Source organism: Mesocricetus auratus, unplaced genomic scaffold (genome assembly GCF_017639785.1).
Source record: "Mesocricetus auratus isolate SY011 unplaced genomic scaffold, BCM_Maur_2.0 contig_8802_pilon_obj, whole genome shotgun sequence".
NCBI classification, from domain to species: domain Eukaryota; kingdom Metazoa; phylum Chordata; class Mammalia; order Rodentia; family Cricetidae; genus Mesocricetus; species Mesocricetus auratus.
Genome location: NW_024431949.1, coordinates 21,226 through 36,696, shown reverse-complemented (window position 1 = coordinate 36,696; position 15,471 = coordinate 21,226). Strand labels below are relative to the sequence as shown.

At 41.6% G+C, this 15,471-nt stretch overlaps 1 protein-coding gene across 1 annotated transcript; it reads left to right on the top strand.

Annotated features, from left to right (window-relative positions):
* The first annotated feature begins 8,119 nt into the window (after positions 1-8,119).
* LOC121138272 (PRAME family member 12-like) lies at positions 8,120-10,476 on the top strand. The gene is made up of 3 exons (XM_040741018.1): positions 8,120-8,478; positions 8,797-9,384; positions 9,912-10,476. The coding sequence occupies exons 1-3, from the start codon at positions 8,120-8,122 to the stop codon at positions 10,474-10,476; spliced, it is 1,512 nt and encodes a 503-aa protein (XP_040596952.1).
* The last annotated feature ends 4,995 nt before the right edge of the window (positions 10,477-15,471 follow it).

The following is a 15,471-nucleotide window of genomic DNA, read 5'->3' as shown; positions in this document are numbered from 1 at the left end:
AAGGAGGATCAATTGAGGTGAAGGGCCAAGATCACCAATGGAATTTCCTGGAGCTGTTCCTGGGACTGTAAGTATCGATGGAATGAAAAGGAAGAAAAAGGCAGCCATTTTCAAAGGGTACTGCCTGGTTCTGTTTAATGCCCACCATACAAGGATTCTTCCATCCTAACCTCTATATTGGGAACACTGAGTTTCCTGAGTGAAGGAAAGGATCTCTTTCTGGATCATATTCATGGAAAGAATACTCTTTTTTTCAGAGACAGGTTTTTGTCTGCTTAATATACCTGGATGTTCTGAAATAACTCTTGATAACAGACCTGCCCTGAACTCAAAGAGATTTGCCTGCTTCTGCCTCCCAAGTGCTGGGATTAAAGGTGTGTGCCACCACAGCAGGGTGGGAGAAATAATTAACAACATGAGAAGAGTAAATAACAACTCTGTAGGAATGGAAAGCTTTTCTTGATTTATGGAAAATTATCTCAGGCAAACAAGTTTCAATTGTGATGGGTACACTTGGTTCCCAGCTAGGCCACAGCTAGAATTAACAAAAATTCTTAAATGCAGGGCACAACTGTGAGAAATATTTTGCAAAAATTGGAGTAGGTAGATCCACTCTTGAAATACTGACTTTTCAGGTAGAAAACAGAGCATTTGATCAGGATCAACAGACAGGAGGACACACACCTTTAATCCATATCTCAGGCTAGGAGACACACCCTAAGTTGGGACACACCTTCTGCTGGAAGCATATAAAGGAAGATGGAAGAATGTGGCTTTTGCACTCTGCCTGCTTGGACACCTTGTAGCAAATCCATCCCTTCACTGCCATTACAGAATTCTTCTTTGAATCCCTGCATATACTGAAGACCAGCAGACAAGTCCAACATCTTGGATTGAGTAAGTACTGGATTCTTGGACTTCCCCTTCATAGCTAGCCATTATGGGCTAAGAAGGACAGCAGCCTAAGTGATTCGAATGAGTCCCATTTCTTCATATATGGAGAGATTCATTATATATGTTCTGTTATTCTAGAGATCCCTAGTAGACATTTTTTCTTTATTTATTTTTAACGTTTTTTATTTAAATTAGAAACAAGCATGCTTCACATGTCAATCCCAGCTCCCTCTCTTTCCCCTCCTCCCTTGTCCCCTACCCTCCCACACAATCCCCATTCCATTCTCCAGGTTGGGTGAGGCTATCAATGTGGGATCACCAGAGTCTGTCATTTCATTCAGGGCAGGGCCTAGGTCCTCAACCAAGTGTATAGGCTGAGAGGGCATCCCTCATTATGGACCGGGCATGCAGGGTCCATTTGTGTGCCAGGTATAAATATTGATCTACTACCCAAAGCCCCCTAGGTTGCCTAGGCCTCCTCACTGACACCCACATTAAGGGGGTCTGGATCAGTCCAATTCTGGCCTCTCTGCCCTGAATCTGGGGCCCAAGATCTCCCCCTTGTTCATGTCAGCTGTTTTTTGGATTTCACCATTCCAGTCTTGACCTCTTTGCTCCTCACTCCTCCCTCTCTGTCACTGGGTTCCAGGAGTTCAGTTCTGTGTTTAGCTATTGTGGGTGTCTGCCTCTGCTTCCATTTGTCATTGGATGGAGTTTCTAGGATAGCATATAAGACAGTCTGACACTCATTATCAGGGAGGGGAATTTTTTTTTCCGTAATTTTTTTTCAGTTTAAATTTAGATAAGAAACAAGGTTGCTTCACAAGTCAGTTCCAGGTCCCTCTCCCTTTCCCTCCCCTCCTCCCGTGCCCTCCCCCCAGCCCCCCCCCCGTTATCCCTCATTCCCCCAGGGAGGGCAAGGCCCTCCATGGGGGTGTCCATAGTCTGTCATTTCATATAGGGCAGGGCCTAGACCCTTCCCCAAGAGTTCAGGGTGAGAGTGCAACTCACATTGTTCTATGGGAGTCCAAAGTCCATGTGTATACTTGGGATGGGTACTGATCTGCTGCCCAAGGCTCAATAGATTACCTAGGCCTCCTCACTGACACCCAGATTCAGGGGGTCTTGATCAGTCCCATGCTGGATTCCCAGGTTGATGCCTGGGATTCAAGAGTTCCACTATATGAAGTTTCTGTTTCCCAGACTTTCTGGCCATAGGATTGTAGGCTGGCACTCCCCAGATCTATGTCTAAAATCCATATATGAGAGAGTACATGCCATGTTTCTCTTTTTGTGACTGCTTTACCTCACTCTGGATGGTTTCTTCTAGTGTCATCCATTTCCCTGTGAATCTCAGGATTCCATTGTTTTTTTCCGCTGAATAGTACTCCATTGTGTAAATGTACCACATTTTCTCTATCCACTCTTCGCCTGAGGGACATCTAGGTTGCTTCCAAGTTCTGGCTATTACAAATAAACCTTCTATGAACATAGTTGAACAGACATCTTTGTTGTATGAATGGACATCTTTTGGATATATGCCTAAGAGTGGAGTTGCTGGGTCTTGTGGTAGGTTTATTCCCATTTTTCTGAGGAATCTCCATACTGATTTCCAAAGTGGCTGAACCAGTTGGCACTCCCACCAGCCATGGAGGAGTGTCCCCCTTTCACCACATCCTCTCCAGCATAAATTGTCATTGGTGTTTTTTATTTTAGCCATTCTGACAGGAGTGAGATGGTATCTCAGAGTTGTTTTGATTTGCATTTCCCGGATGGCTAAGGATGTTGAGCACTTTCTCAAGTGCCTCTCAGCCATTTTAGACTCCTCTATTGAAAACTCTCTATTTAGTTCTGCAGCCCACTTTTTAATTGGGTCCTTTGATGTTTTGGAGACTTGCTTCTTGAGTTCTTTGTAAATTTTGGAGATCAACCCTCTGTCAGATGTGGGATTAGTGAATATTTTTGGCCATTCTGTGGGCTGCCTTTTTGTCTTGCTGACTGTGTCCTTTGCCTTACAGAAGCTTCTCAGTTTCAGTAGGTCCCATTTATTAATTGTTTTTTTTTTTTTTGGTTTTTTGAGACAGGGTTTCTCTGCGGCTTTGGAGGCTGTCCTGGAACTAGCTCTTGTAGACCAGGCTGGCCTGGAACTCACAGAGATCCGCCTGCCTCTGCCTCCCAAGTGCTGGGATTAAAGGCGTGGGCCACCAACGCCCGGCCCATTTATTAATTGTTTATCTCACTGTCTGTGCTGCTGGTGTTATGTTCAGGAAGCTGTCTCCTTTACCAATTCTTTCAAGGGTACCACCCACTTTCTCTTCTAAGAGGTTCATTGTGGCTGGATTTATGTTGAGGTCTTTGATCCATTTGGACTTAAGTTTTGTGCATGGCGATAAACATGGATCGATCCACATTCTTCTACATGCCAGTCTCCACTTATGCCAGCACCATTTGTTGAAGATGCTTTCTTTATTCCATTGTATATTTTTAGCTTCTTTGTCAAAGATCAGATATTCGTACGTGTGTGGATTAATACCCGGGTTTTCAATCGATTCCATTGGTCTACCTGTCTATTTTTGTGCCAATACCAAGCTGTTTTCAGGACTATAGCTCTATAATAGAGCTTGAGGTCAGGGATGGTGATGCCTCCGGACGTTGCCTTGTTGAACAGGGTTGTTTTGGCTATCCTGGGTCTTTTGTTTTTCCATACAAAATTCATTATTGTTCTTTCAAGGTCTGTGAAGAATTGTGCTGGGATTTTAATGGGGATTGCATTGAATCTGTAGATTGCTTTTGGCAGGATTGCCATTTTTACTACATTGATCCTACCTATCCAAGAGCATGGGAGATCTTTCCATTTTCTGAGGGCTTCTTTAATTTCTTTCTTTAAAGATTCAAATTTCTTACGATACAGGTCTTTCACTTGTTTGGTTAGCATTACCCCAAGGTATTTTATGTTGTTTGTGGCAATTGTAAAGGGTGATGTTTCTCTGATTTCTTTTTCAGCCCTTTTATCATCTGTATAAAGTAGGGCTACTGATTTCCTTGAGTTGATCTTGTATCCTGCCACTTTGCTGAAGGTGTTAATCAGCTCTAAGAGTCAGGGAGGGGAATTTAAGGTAGTTTCTTCAGTATTGCTTAATTTGCTGTGTTTTCTGAATGCAACTCATTATGTAGGTCAGGCTAGCCTCTCCTTACCATGCTCTTGCCTAGCACTGAGAGTGTAGGGGTTCTCTCTTTTAGCTGTGAAGCCTGACTAGTGCATTTGAATGTTCAACAGTGTACAGTTGCCTGGCTGTACTGATATATTATTTTTGATTTATTGAAGCTTGGCTGAGCATTCAGAAAACAAAGGCAGCCTTAAGTTTTAGAGATAAGGCAGTATGGATTCACCCCTTTAATCCCTGTAGCAGACACTAGATAGTGGTGGCACACACTTTTGATCCTAGGACTCAAGATTGAGAGATAGACAATCTCTCAGATTTCAAGGCCTCCCAGAGATACATGAGATTGAATCAATCTAAAAGAGTAACAGATCACACATCTTTAATCTGAGCAGTAGTGTGGTATAAAACATAGAAGCAGGGTCTTCAGTATTCAGTATCAACTGAAGACAGGTATTCCTTCCTAAGGCAAGCAAGAGAGGCAGCAGTTTGAGGTTTGGTGAAGAGGTAGAGTGTGGATCAGTCCTTTGAGCCATAGATTGAGGTGAGAACTATTTGCCAGCTGCTGTGCCTTTCTGAAATTCAACTTCTAGTTTGACACCCAATATGAATCTTTGGTTCATTTATTCAGCATGTTGTACCTGGCATGGATTGCAGGTGCCTGAAGTGACAGCACTTTATGGACAGTGTAAGAGGAATTCTGGACAGTCTAACTTCTGTAGGGTGCTTCAGGCAAGTTCAGGGTAGGGATCAAATAAGATATGTTGTGTCTTGGTTGTGAGGTTTTGAGATCAATGTACAAGTGCTCTGCATTTACACTCCCAAGTCATCTGCCATGCCTGCTGTGCAGCCTTTGTCTGAAAATGTGCAGAGGGTGTTGGGGATTGACAACACAGAGACTCGTTCAATGCGGTAAAGAAAACTTTAAGCAGACCCCAAAAAGGCTCAAGAAAACTTCCCAAGAAAAGCCTCCCTCCAGAAAAGCTTCTGCTCTCTCCTTACCCCTGGCTGGTTCTTCTCTGACACCCAAAACTGAGTTGGGTGTGTTAGAAGAGGCAGTTAGTCTTTGGAAAAGGTCAAGGTCAGGGTAGTTCTGTGGGCCAGCCCTTGTCAGGAACTTATTGCCCTGGGCATTGTATTGTTTTCAGTAAACATGTTTTTAGTAAACATGTCTTACAGCTGCCTACTCCCAGGCTGATGGGGAAGTGGGTCTCTGCCCAAGGTATTGTATCCCCACAGTCATCTAACTGTTTGTTTCCAATTAAGGTAGGTACAATGACACTCAAGGCTGGAATGTCTGTCCTGCATTTGTGATATTCTATGCTCAAGACCTTAATTCTAGTTCCCAGGTGTGTCTTGTTTGTGTTTCCTGGATCTTTCATCTTTTAAATCTCACTCTGTGACAATATGAAGTCAAATAGTCAAACCTGAAGCAACCACATTCCTAAAGAGTAGTGCTCAGCTCAGCTAGACATGGTGTTGGTAATCAGAATGCTAGTAGAAGATCCCAGAACAACTAGTAAGCTATAGTTGAGGGAGATTATAATTCAAACAATACCAAAACCCTAACCAGGGAAGGATTATTAAAGAATTGCTAATGATATGAATTACAGGGAAGATTCTTACTGGAATTCTAAAATGAGCTTAAGAATCTATACAGTACCAGAAAGATCTGGAGTTCTAGAGCAGCCTTGTTTATTATAGCCAATTCTCAAAAATACTCAAAGGAAGTCCAGTGTGGTGGCTCTTGCCTTTAATCCCATCACTAGGGATTACAGACATGTGCCTTCAACCCTGTCTCAGGGCCTTATCTTTCCGGTATGGAAAGATGTGAATGTCCCTATGTGCTAATTTAGCTGTGAGGTTGAGGTGCACGCCTTTAATCCCAGTATTTTGGTGGCTTAGGCAGAAGGATCTCACTGAATTCACAACCAGGATAGGTTCAAAAGCTACAGAAAAAATTGTATCTAAAAAAAACACAAAAACAAGGTAAATAAATCACAATTTAGACAGGTGGTGATGGCACACACCAGTGGTAAAATACTTTTCATGATTTATTAAAGCCACTGCAGATCAAAATAGCAACACAACCATCCTAGTTATCCACATGCCAGGCACACCTTTAATCCCAAAACAGAGTAACACAGTTCATGCCTTTAATCCCAGCACTAGAGAAGTACAAAAGGTAGAAGCAGGGACTTCAGTAGTCAGTCTTAGGATTATTCTGCAGCCACACCGAGGAGAGACAGCAGTCTGAAACTTGGTGAGAGCTGGTAGAGACGGGATCCACTCTTTCAGCCTGAGGTAAAGGTAAGTGGTAATGACTAGTCTGCTTTGCTTGTAAGATCTTCAACTTAAGCTTGAACCCCAATATTTTTGCTGGGTCTGTTATGGATATTGCTACATTAATTAACAATACACCATTATTCCAGGCTCTCAGGAGATAGAGGCAAGCAGATCTCTGTTAGTTCCAGGCCAGCCTGTTCTCCAGAGCTAGGTTCAGGACTATGGGACTGTTACACTTAGAAATACTGTCTCAAGAAACAATACGGAAGTCTGAATCTTCACCAGGAGATAGAAAGTTACTGAAACCGATGCTGTAGAATCCACTCTTCTAGGCAATGATTCCTGAAAACGTAAAGCAGATACAAATAAACAAACTAATTAATTAATTAACAACACAAAGACAAATCATTAGTGTTTTGAGAGCACTTGAGGCATGGGTTTTTGTTATCAGGATAGACTCAGTTCATTCTCTTTTCTGATGGGAGATCTAATCAAACTGGTCACACACAATTCTTACCACTATAATCAGGCAGGAGGATTACTGAGACTTCCAGCTCAGCTCAGGGTAAATAAGGAGTTCAGATATGCCTGAGTTACGTAGAGAGAATTTGTATGAAAATTACAAACATAGTAATGTAAGGAAGAGATTTTATCCCAGGGCTGTGAGTTTGTGGAGCAGGGTTATGGAGGCTTTTGGGACTTGACTACCATCTGGGTTTTCACGCTTTCCCACATCTAATTCACTCAAGCCATGGATGTAAAAGACCAAGTAGTACTGGATTGGGAGATGCCCAGTTATACAATCAGATGGCATCTTTTGGATGAGAGGTGGGGCTATGAAGGGAAGTTGTGACAGGAAAGGGGAATAGAAGGGTTATCATGGGCAGGCTAGGCACTGTTTGTTGGATCCTAAAGTGACTACAGGACGTGCTGGCATTTGAACACCTGTTATGTGTGTCCTGATCAGGTAAGCCATTCACCCCCATCAGATCACAGAAACTTACTCAGGATCACCAGTCTCTCAGGTCACCTTTGTATTCCTGATTTTGTTTTTCTTTTCCTTAGTGTGGCTCTTGAGAACCTGAAAATTCCATTTAGCTGAGGCTAGCCTAGAAGTCCACATATAGCTAAGTGTTATGATTACTGAGACTTAGAGCTAACCTTCTGGGCCCTTGAATAGAATGATGAGGTTTTTATATTTAAGGGCTAAGGCACATTGACCAACAACTCTAGTCTACCATAAATATATTTAATTCAAAGTGACTATAGACTTATTAACAGCAGTTGGAAAAAATCTAGAGATCATCAGTTGGCCTTGAATCTCAGGATAGCATCAAGATGACAATTCCCAGTATTTAATCTCCTAAAGTGTGGTCTGGAGCTTAGTGTGGCTCCAGGTTCTAAAGTTTTACAAATAATAGCGATTCTATCCATTTCTTGTGTTCTGCCAACATGTTCCATTGACTGAATGCCAAGCATACTTGGCTGTGGGAAATATCACTTTGCTCTTGAGGATCATGAGAGATATTTGAAGACAGTTGCCACCAAAGTCTGGTTCTTATTTGATTCTCCAATTTCTCATTACCCTGATCAGTAGTATTCTCTAGAACAGAGATTTTGATTGGTCAAATAACAGAGAGATTTGTTCCCAGGGGTGTTCATCTCCATGAGACCTTTGAGGGACCTATGGCTATGAGAAAGACAGATAGGGAGCAATAGGAAATACACATTTTCAAGCTATTCTAGACTACTGACTGAAACACTCCACGGTTTAGGCAATGAAGGAGAAAAGGGGCATGCCCAAAAGGATTTATTCTCTGCATCTTTCTATAGAACCTGTGTATGTGAAGGACAGGATGAGCTCCCCATCCTCGCTCAAGCTGCTGGCAATAAAGAGTCTGCTGAAAGATGAAGCCTTAACTATCTCTGCTCTGAAGATCCTGCCCATGGAACTCTTCCCGCCAGTATTTAAAGTTGCCTTCGATGGCAAACAAACAAACATACTGAGAGACATGGTGGCAGCCTGGCCATTCAGATGCCTTCCTGTGGGAGCCCTGATGAAGTCTCCTGACCTGGAGATTTTGAAGGCTGTGCTGGATGGCCTTGATTTGCTGTTGAAGCAGAAGGATCGACCGAGGTAAGTGAGAAAATGGTAGCATGGAGGGGAAGAGTGTGGATGGGGTGAGGTGACTACACAGTTCAGAATGTGGTCCAAGTTGAATCAGCTTTCTTAGAAAAGTGCATAAATGAGAAAGGACAGTGGTGCGTGGAGAGCACTGCTAATAGATGTAGACACACACAGTGCATCTACTTCTGTCTCTTCTTCCCCAAGCCAGTAGCAGTGGAAAGAATCTTGTTTTAAAGAATGGATTTAAGGGAAGCCGATGTATGGGGTTTAGGCAGAGTGTACATTCGTAGTCCTGTCATTTGATTTAGTCTCATGTTTGACCAACAGGCGTTGCAAACTGGAAGTGCTTGATCTTCGGGATGCACAGCATATATTCTGGAATGTGTGGGCTGGATCAGAGAATGGTGTCTGCTCTGCAGATGTTCTTAGTGAGAGCCAATCAGTGGTTCATCATCCCATACTACAGGGAAAACAGGTTGTGTCTGTGATGATGAACCTTTCCCTCATGTCCAAGGATCTTTGTAAATCCCTAAAATATTTCTACTGGTGGGCCAAGCAGAGGAAAGATGTGTTGCAGTTGAACTGTGAAAAGCTGGCGTTTGGGGTCCTCCCTGTCTATAAGCCCCTAATGCTGCTGGAGGTGTTTGAGCCAAGCTCTATAAAGGAGTTGGAAGTGAATGCAAGCTGGGATCTGAGAACCCTAGCAATGTTTGCCCCTGGCCTGGGTCAGATGAGAAACCTTCAGAAACTCCTTGTCAATGAAATATTCATGCCTTCAGAATTGTTTAGGAATGGAGAGTTTGAAGAATGGTGTTTTACAGAGATCATTTTCCAGTTTTCCCAACTCAACAAGCTCCAGCATCTCTATTTGAATGGTTTCTTCTTCCTGGAGGAAAGACTGGACCAAGTGCTCAGGTGAGTTGGACACAGAGCTTGCTCTGCAGGGCAGAGAGGAAATTTTCATTGTTACATGAAACATCAGAGCACACCTGGGGCTTCCCATTCACCCCCAGGTGCTCTTGGTGCACAGGTAGGGCCTGAGTACATGGAAAATGACTGAGAGTGATTAGGGCCACAGGGAAGGCCAGTAAGCAGAACAGATGTTGTTCTAGTTAGGGGGGACTCATGGAGACTAATGTTGACAGACACGCAGGGATGACACAACGACCCCACCCCTTCTAGGTTGTCCTTCTTTGTTTCCCACTAATTCATCACCTGATGAGGTTTGTGCTTGACTGTACATTGGCAATAGATTTGGGGACAGAGGCAGTCACAACGATGGGCATGTGTTGTTAATTCTCCATCATGGCACATCTTGATTGTGGACTTCACAACACTCTCAGAATGACCTTGGGACTAACTAGCCTCTCCTATATGGACTACCTTGCCCTGTCTCTACCACTATTAGACTTACTGAGGTAAACTCCTGTGTCTTTTTGTAGGAACTTGGAGAGTCCCTTAGAGATCTTTGCAATCACTCGCTGCATGCTATCAGAATCAGACATGATGTATCTTTGCCAGTGTCCAAGCGTCCATCAACTTGTACATCTGGACCTGAGTGGTGTCAACTTTTTAAATTTAAGTCACACCCTAGGAAGACTGCTAGAGAGACTGAGAGCTACACTGCGGACATTAGAACTGAAGGGTTGTATGCTCATGGACTTACAAATCGGTGTCCTGCTCCCTGCCCTGAGCCAGTGTTCCCAGCTGGTTATGGTGAATTTTGAGAATAACTTCCTATCTGTGTCCAGTCTACAGAAACTGCTGCAGCACACTGCCAATCTTAAACAGCTGACCCTGGAGATGTACCCTGCCCCTAATGAAGTCTATGATGACATTGGTGATATCCTGCCAGACAGGTTTACCCAACATTGTTCTGAGCTCTTGGAAAGACTCAGGGGTGTAAGAGAGCCGAAAGAGATCTATTTTGTCAGTAACAGATGTCATGATTGCCAGGGATTCTGTGTGTATGACCAGGAGGCCTCACTATGTTCATGTTGGGAATAAAGAATGAGATATCACTGCTGGACTCTGAGAAATGAAATCCAGGACTCAAGTGACTCATCAGATACACACAGAAGATGTCTATTCAAGGGGTTACAGATTTATATGGAAACAATATAGTTTCATTGATTCAGAAGAGATAGAGAAGCATTGATCTGCAAAATTAGTGGCTCCTTATCTGCTGAGGGCCAACAGTGAAGACCCATCCTTGCACAGGAAAAGAGATTTGAAAATGGTAGGGATTGCATCCCAGTGTAATCAGGGAATGAGAGACCATAGACACAGGGAAGGGGAGAAAGGCAGGATAGTACAAAGAGCACAATGGATTCATTGAGTTGTGCTCCATGTCTCTGTTTGAGTTGGGCTTCCATCTTTTCCTTGTCCACCATAAAGATTGGTAATATATGTTTCTTTTTTTGAAAAATAACCTTCACTGAAGAATGAACTCGTGTTGAGCACACAGTCCTCTCATTATTCAGCCTGATCTCTCTTCCTCTGGTTTCAATAGGGATGTAAGCTGGATGCCATTTCTCCACCATCCTTAGTATTTCAGTTTCAATAATTTCAATAAAACAGCTTTTCATGAGAGAGTGTGTTTCAGACATTGAATTCATTGAGTCAGTTTATTGACAATCTCTTACTTGTTTGTTAAGCTTACTGTGTTTGCATAGTCTTGTGTCCACTTGTCTCTATGCCTTCTGCATCCTGGAACTTTCAGAGAATATAATGGCCCAACATGCCATGCTCTTGGAGATTTTCTACATCTAAACTTCATGTATCCCCTGCCAGAAAGCTAGAGAGAATGTCTTGGAGAGATCGCTCATAGGGTAAGGGTGCTTACTGCTCCTTCTGGTGAACAGTATTTGATGTCAGCAGGCAGAAACACTTTGAACTGTTTCAGGTTATCTGATGTTTATATCTGGTGTCTGCATTAAAATTAGAATTCAACAATAACAAAAATTGCAGAAACCCTATAATCTCATGGAAATTGAACAAAGCATATTTGCACCATGCCTGGGTAAGGAAGAAATAAAAAAAAGAATTTAAAAACCTCCTGGAATTCAATGAGAATGAAGACACAACATACCCAAACTTATGGGACACTCTGAAAGCACTTCAGGGAGGAAAGTACATAGCACTAAGTGCCCACATGAAGAACCTGGAGAACAGTCACACTAGAGAATTAATAGCACAGCTGAATGCTCTAGAAGAAGAAGAAGCAAACTCACCCAGGAGGAGTAGAAGCCAGGAAATAATCAAATTGAGTAGAAATCAATCAAGTAGAAACCAGGAAATCATTACAAAGAATCAATGAAACAAAGAGTTGGTTCTTTGAGAAAATCAACAAGATAGACAAACCTTTGTCCAAACTAACCAAAAGACAGAGAGAGTGCATGCTAATTAACAACATCAGAAATGAAAAGGGGGATATAACAACAGACACTGAAGAAGTCCAGAGAATAATCAGGGCATACTTTGAAAACCTGTATTCCACAAAAATCAAAAATTTAGAAATGGACAATTTCCTGGATAGATATCACTTGCCAAAATTAAATCAAGAATAGATAAACAATCTAAACAGACCTATAAACTTTAATGAAATAGAAACAGTCATCAAATGTCTCCCAACCAAAAAAAGCCCAGGCCCAGATGCCTTCAGTGCAGAATTCTACCAGAAATTCAAAGAAGAGCTATTTTGAATATTCCTCAAAGTGTTCACACATTAGAAGCAATAGGCTTGCTGCCAAACTCTTTGTATGAGGCTACAATTACCTTGTTACCAAAGCCACATGAAGACACAACTAAGAAAGAGAACTATAGAACAATTTCCCTCATGAACATCGATGCAAAAATACTCAATAATATACTAGCAAATCAGATTTAAGAATACATCAGAAAATCATCCAACATGGTCAAGTAAGCTTCATCAGAGGAATATAGGGATGGTTCAACATCAGAAAATTTATCAATGTAATCCACCATATATACAAATCTCAAAAGAAAAAAACACATGATCATCTCACTAGATGCTGAAAAAGCCTTTGACAAATCCAGCACCCCTTCATGATAAAGGTCCTAGAGAGATCAGGGATAACAGGAATATACCTGAACATAATAAAAGCAATATACAGTAATCTAATGGCTATCATCAAAGTAAATACAGAGAAACTCAACGCAATTCCTGTAAAATCAGGAACAAGACAAGGCTGTTCAATCTCTCCATATCTCTTCAATATTGTACTTGAAATTCTAGCTAGAGCAATTAGACAACAAATGGAGATCAAGGGGATACAAATAGGAAAAGAAGAAGTCAAGTGTTCACTATTTGCAGATGATATGATAGTTTACATAAGTGACCTGGAAATCTCTGCAAGGGAACTCCTAGAGCTGGTAAACACATTCAGCAAGTGGAAGGATACATGGTTAATTTAAAAAAACAGTGGCCCTATTATATACAGATGATAAAGTGGCTGAGAATGAAATTAGAGAAACATCACCCTTTATGATAGCCATAAACATCATCAAAATCCTGGGGATAATGTTAACCAAGGAAGTGAAAGACCTGTATATCACGAACTTTGAGTCTCTAAAGAATGAAATCAATGAGGATACCAGAAAATGGAAAGATCTCCCATGGTCTTGGATTGGTGGGATCAACATAATAAAAACAGCAATCTTGCCAAAATCAATCTACAGATTCAATGCAATCCCTCTCAAAATTCTGTCACAATTCTTCACAGACCTTGAAAGAACAATAATCAACTTTATATGGAAAACCAAATGACCCAGGATAGCCAAAACCACCATATACAATAAAGGATCTTCAGGAGGCCTCAGCATACCTGATTTCAAGCTCTATTTCAGAGCTATAACCCTGAAAACAGCTTGGCACTGGCATAAAAATAGACAGGTAGACAATCCTGTCCATGTCTATTGGCATGTACAAAACTTAAGTCAAAATGGATCAAAGACCTCAACATAAATCCAACCACACTCACACACTTAGAAGAGAAGGTGGGAGATACTCTTCAATGAGTTGGTACTAGAGACCACTTCCTGAATATAATACTGGTGGCACAGACACTGAGATCGCACAATTAACAAATGGGACCTTCTGAAACTAAGAAGCTTCTGTAAGGTGAAGGACACAGTCAACAAGACAAAAAGGCAGTTCACAGAATGGGAAAAGATATTCACTAATCCCACATCTGACAGAGGGCTAATCTCCAAAAATTACAAAGAACTCAACAAGCAAGTCACCGAAACACCAAAGGATCTAATTAAAAGATGGGGTGCAGAATTATATAGAGAACTCTAAATAGAGGAAGCTGCTGCAGCACACTGCCCACCTGAAACTACTGACCCTGGAGATGTACCCTGCCCCTGTTGAAGTCTATGATGACATTGGTGATGTCCTGCCAGACAGCTTTCCTCAACATTGTTCGGAGCACATGGAAACATGCAGAGGTATAAGAGAGCAAAATGAGGTCTATTTTGTCAATAAGAGATGTCTACATTTCCGGGAATTCTGAGTCTATGACCTGGAGATCTCCCTATGTTCATGTTGGGAATAAATGATAAGAGATTACTCCTTGGCTCTGAGAAATGAATGCCAGTATTCAAGTGACTCATTAGAGACACAGAGCATGACTTTTAAGGGATTTTTGATTTATTTGAAAACAATAAATTTTCATTGATTCAGACGAGAGAGAGAGACAGAGAGAGAGAGACAGACAGAGAGAGAGAGAGAGAGAGAGAGAGAGAGAGAGAGAGAGGGAGAGGGAGAGAGAGAGAAGCTTTGGCATTGAGAATCAGAGTATCCTGAACTGCTGTGGGCCAACAGTGCATACCCAACCTCAGATAGGAAGAGAAATTTGAGAATGGTGAGGATTTTATTCCAGCACAATCAGGTTGTGAGAGACCATAAGCACAGGGAATGGAGAATAGACAGAGGATAGGACAAAAACCATAATGGATTGGATGAGGTGTGTTCCATCTCTCTATATATTTTGGCCTCTGCATTTTCCTTTGCCACCTTACTTAAAGATTTGTATCACATGCACATATATTCCTTTTTCAGACAATAACACCGCCTGATGAATTTGTATTGAGCATACAGTACTCTCACTATTCAGCTTCATCTCTTTTTCTATGGTTTCAAGAGGGAGGTTAGCTAGATATTATTTCCCCCACCATCCTTAGCATTACAGTTTCCAATAAGTTCAATAAAGCACTTTTGCATGACAGAGTGTGTTGTAGTCTTTTAATTTATTGAGTCAGTTTATTGACAACGTAATACTTTTTCATCAGGAACAAGACAAGGCTATCCAGACTCTCCATACCTTTTCAATATTGAACTTGAAGTTCTAGCTAGAGGCATACCACAACAAAAGGAGACCAAGGGGATACAAATTGGAAAGGAAGAGGTCAAACTTTCACTATTTGCAGATGACATGATACTTTACATGAGTGATACAAAAAACTCTACCAGGGAACTTCTACAGCTGATAAATACTTTCAGAAAAGTGTCAGGATACAAAATCAACTCAAGAAAATCAGTAGTCCTGCTATATACAGATGATAAAAGGACTGAAAAAGAAATCAGTGAAATATCACCCTTTACAATTGCCAGAAACAACATGATATTCCTTGGGGTAATGCTAACAAAACATTTGAAAGATCTGTAGGGAAAGAACGTTGAGTATGTAAAAAAAGAAATTAAAGAAGGTATCAGAAAAAGGAAAGATCTCCCATGCTCTTGGATAAGTAGGATCAATGTAGAAAAAATGGCAACCCTTCCAAAAGTAATCTACAGATTCAGTGCAATCCCCATTAAAATACCAGCACAATTCTTCACAGACCTTGAAAGAGCAGTAATCAATTTTGAATGGAAAAGCATAAGACCCAGTATAGCCAAAACAACAAGCCATACTCAATAAAGCAACATCTGAAACCATCACCATCCCTGACTTCAAGCTCTATTATAGAGCTGTTGTC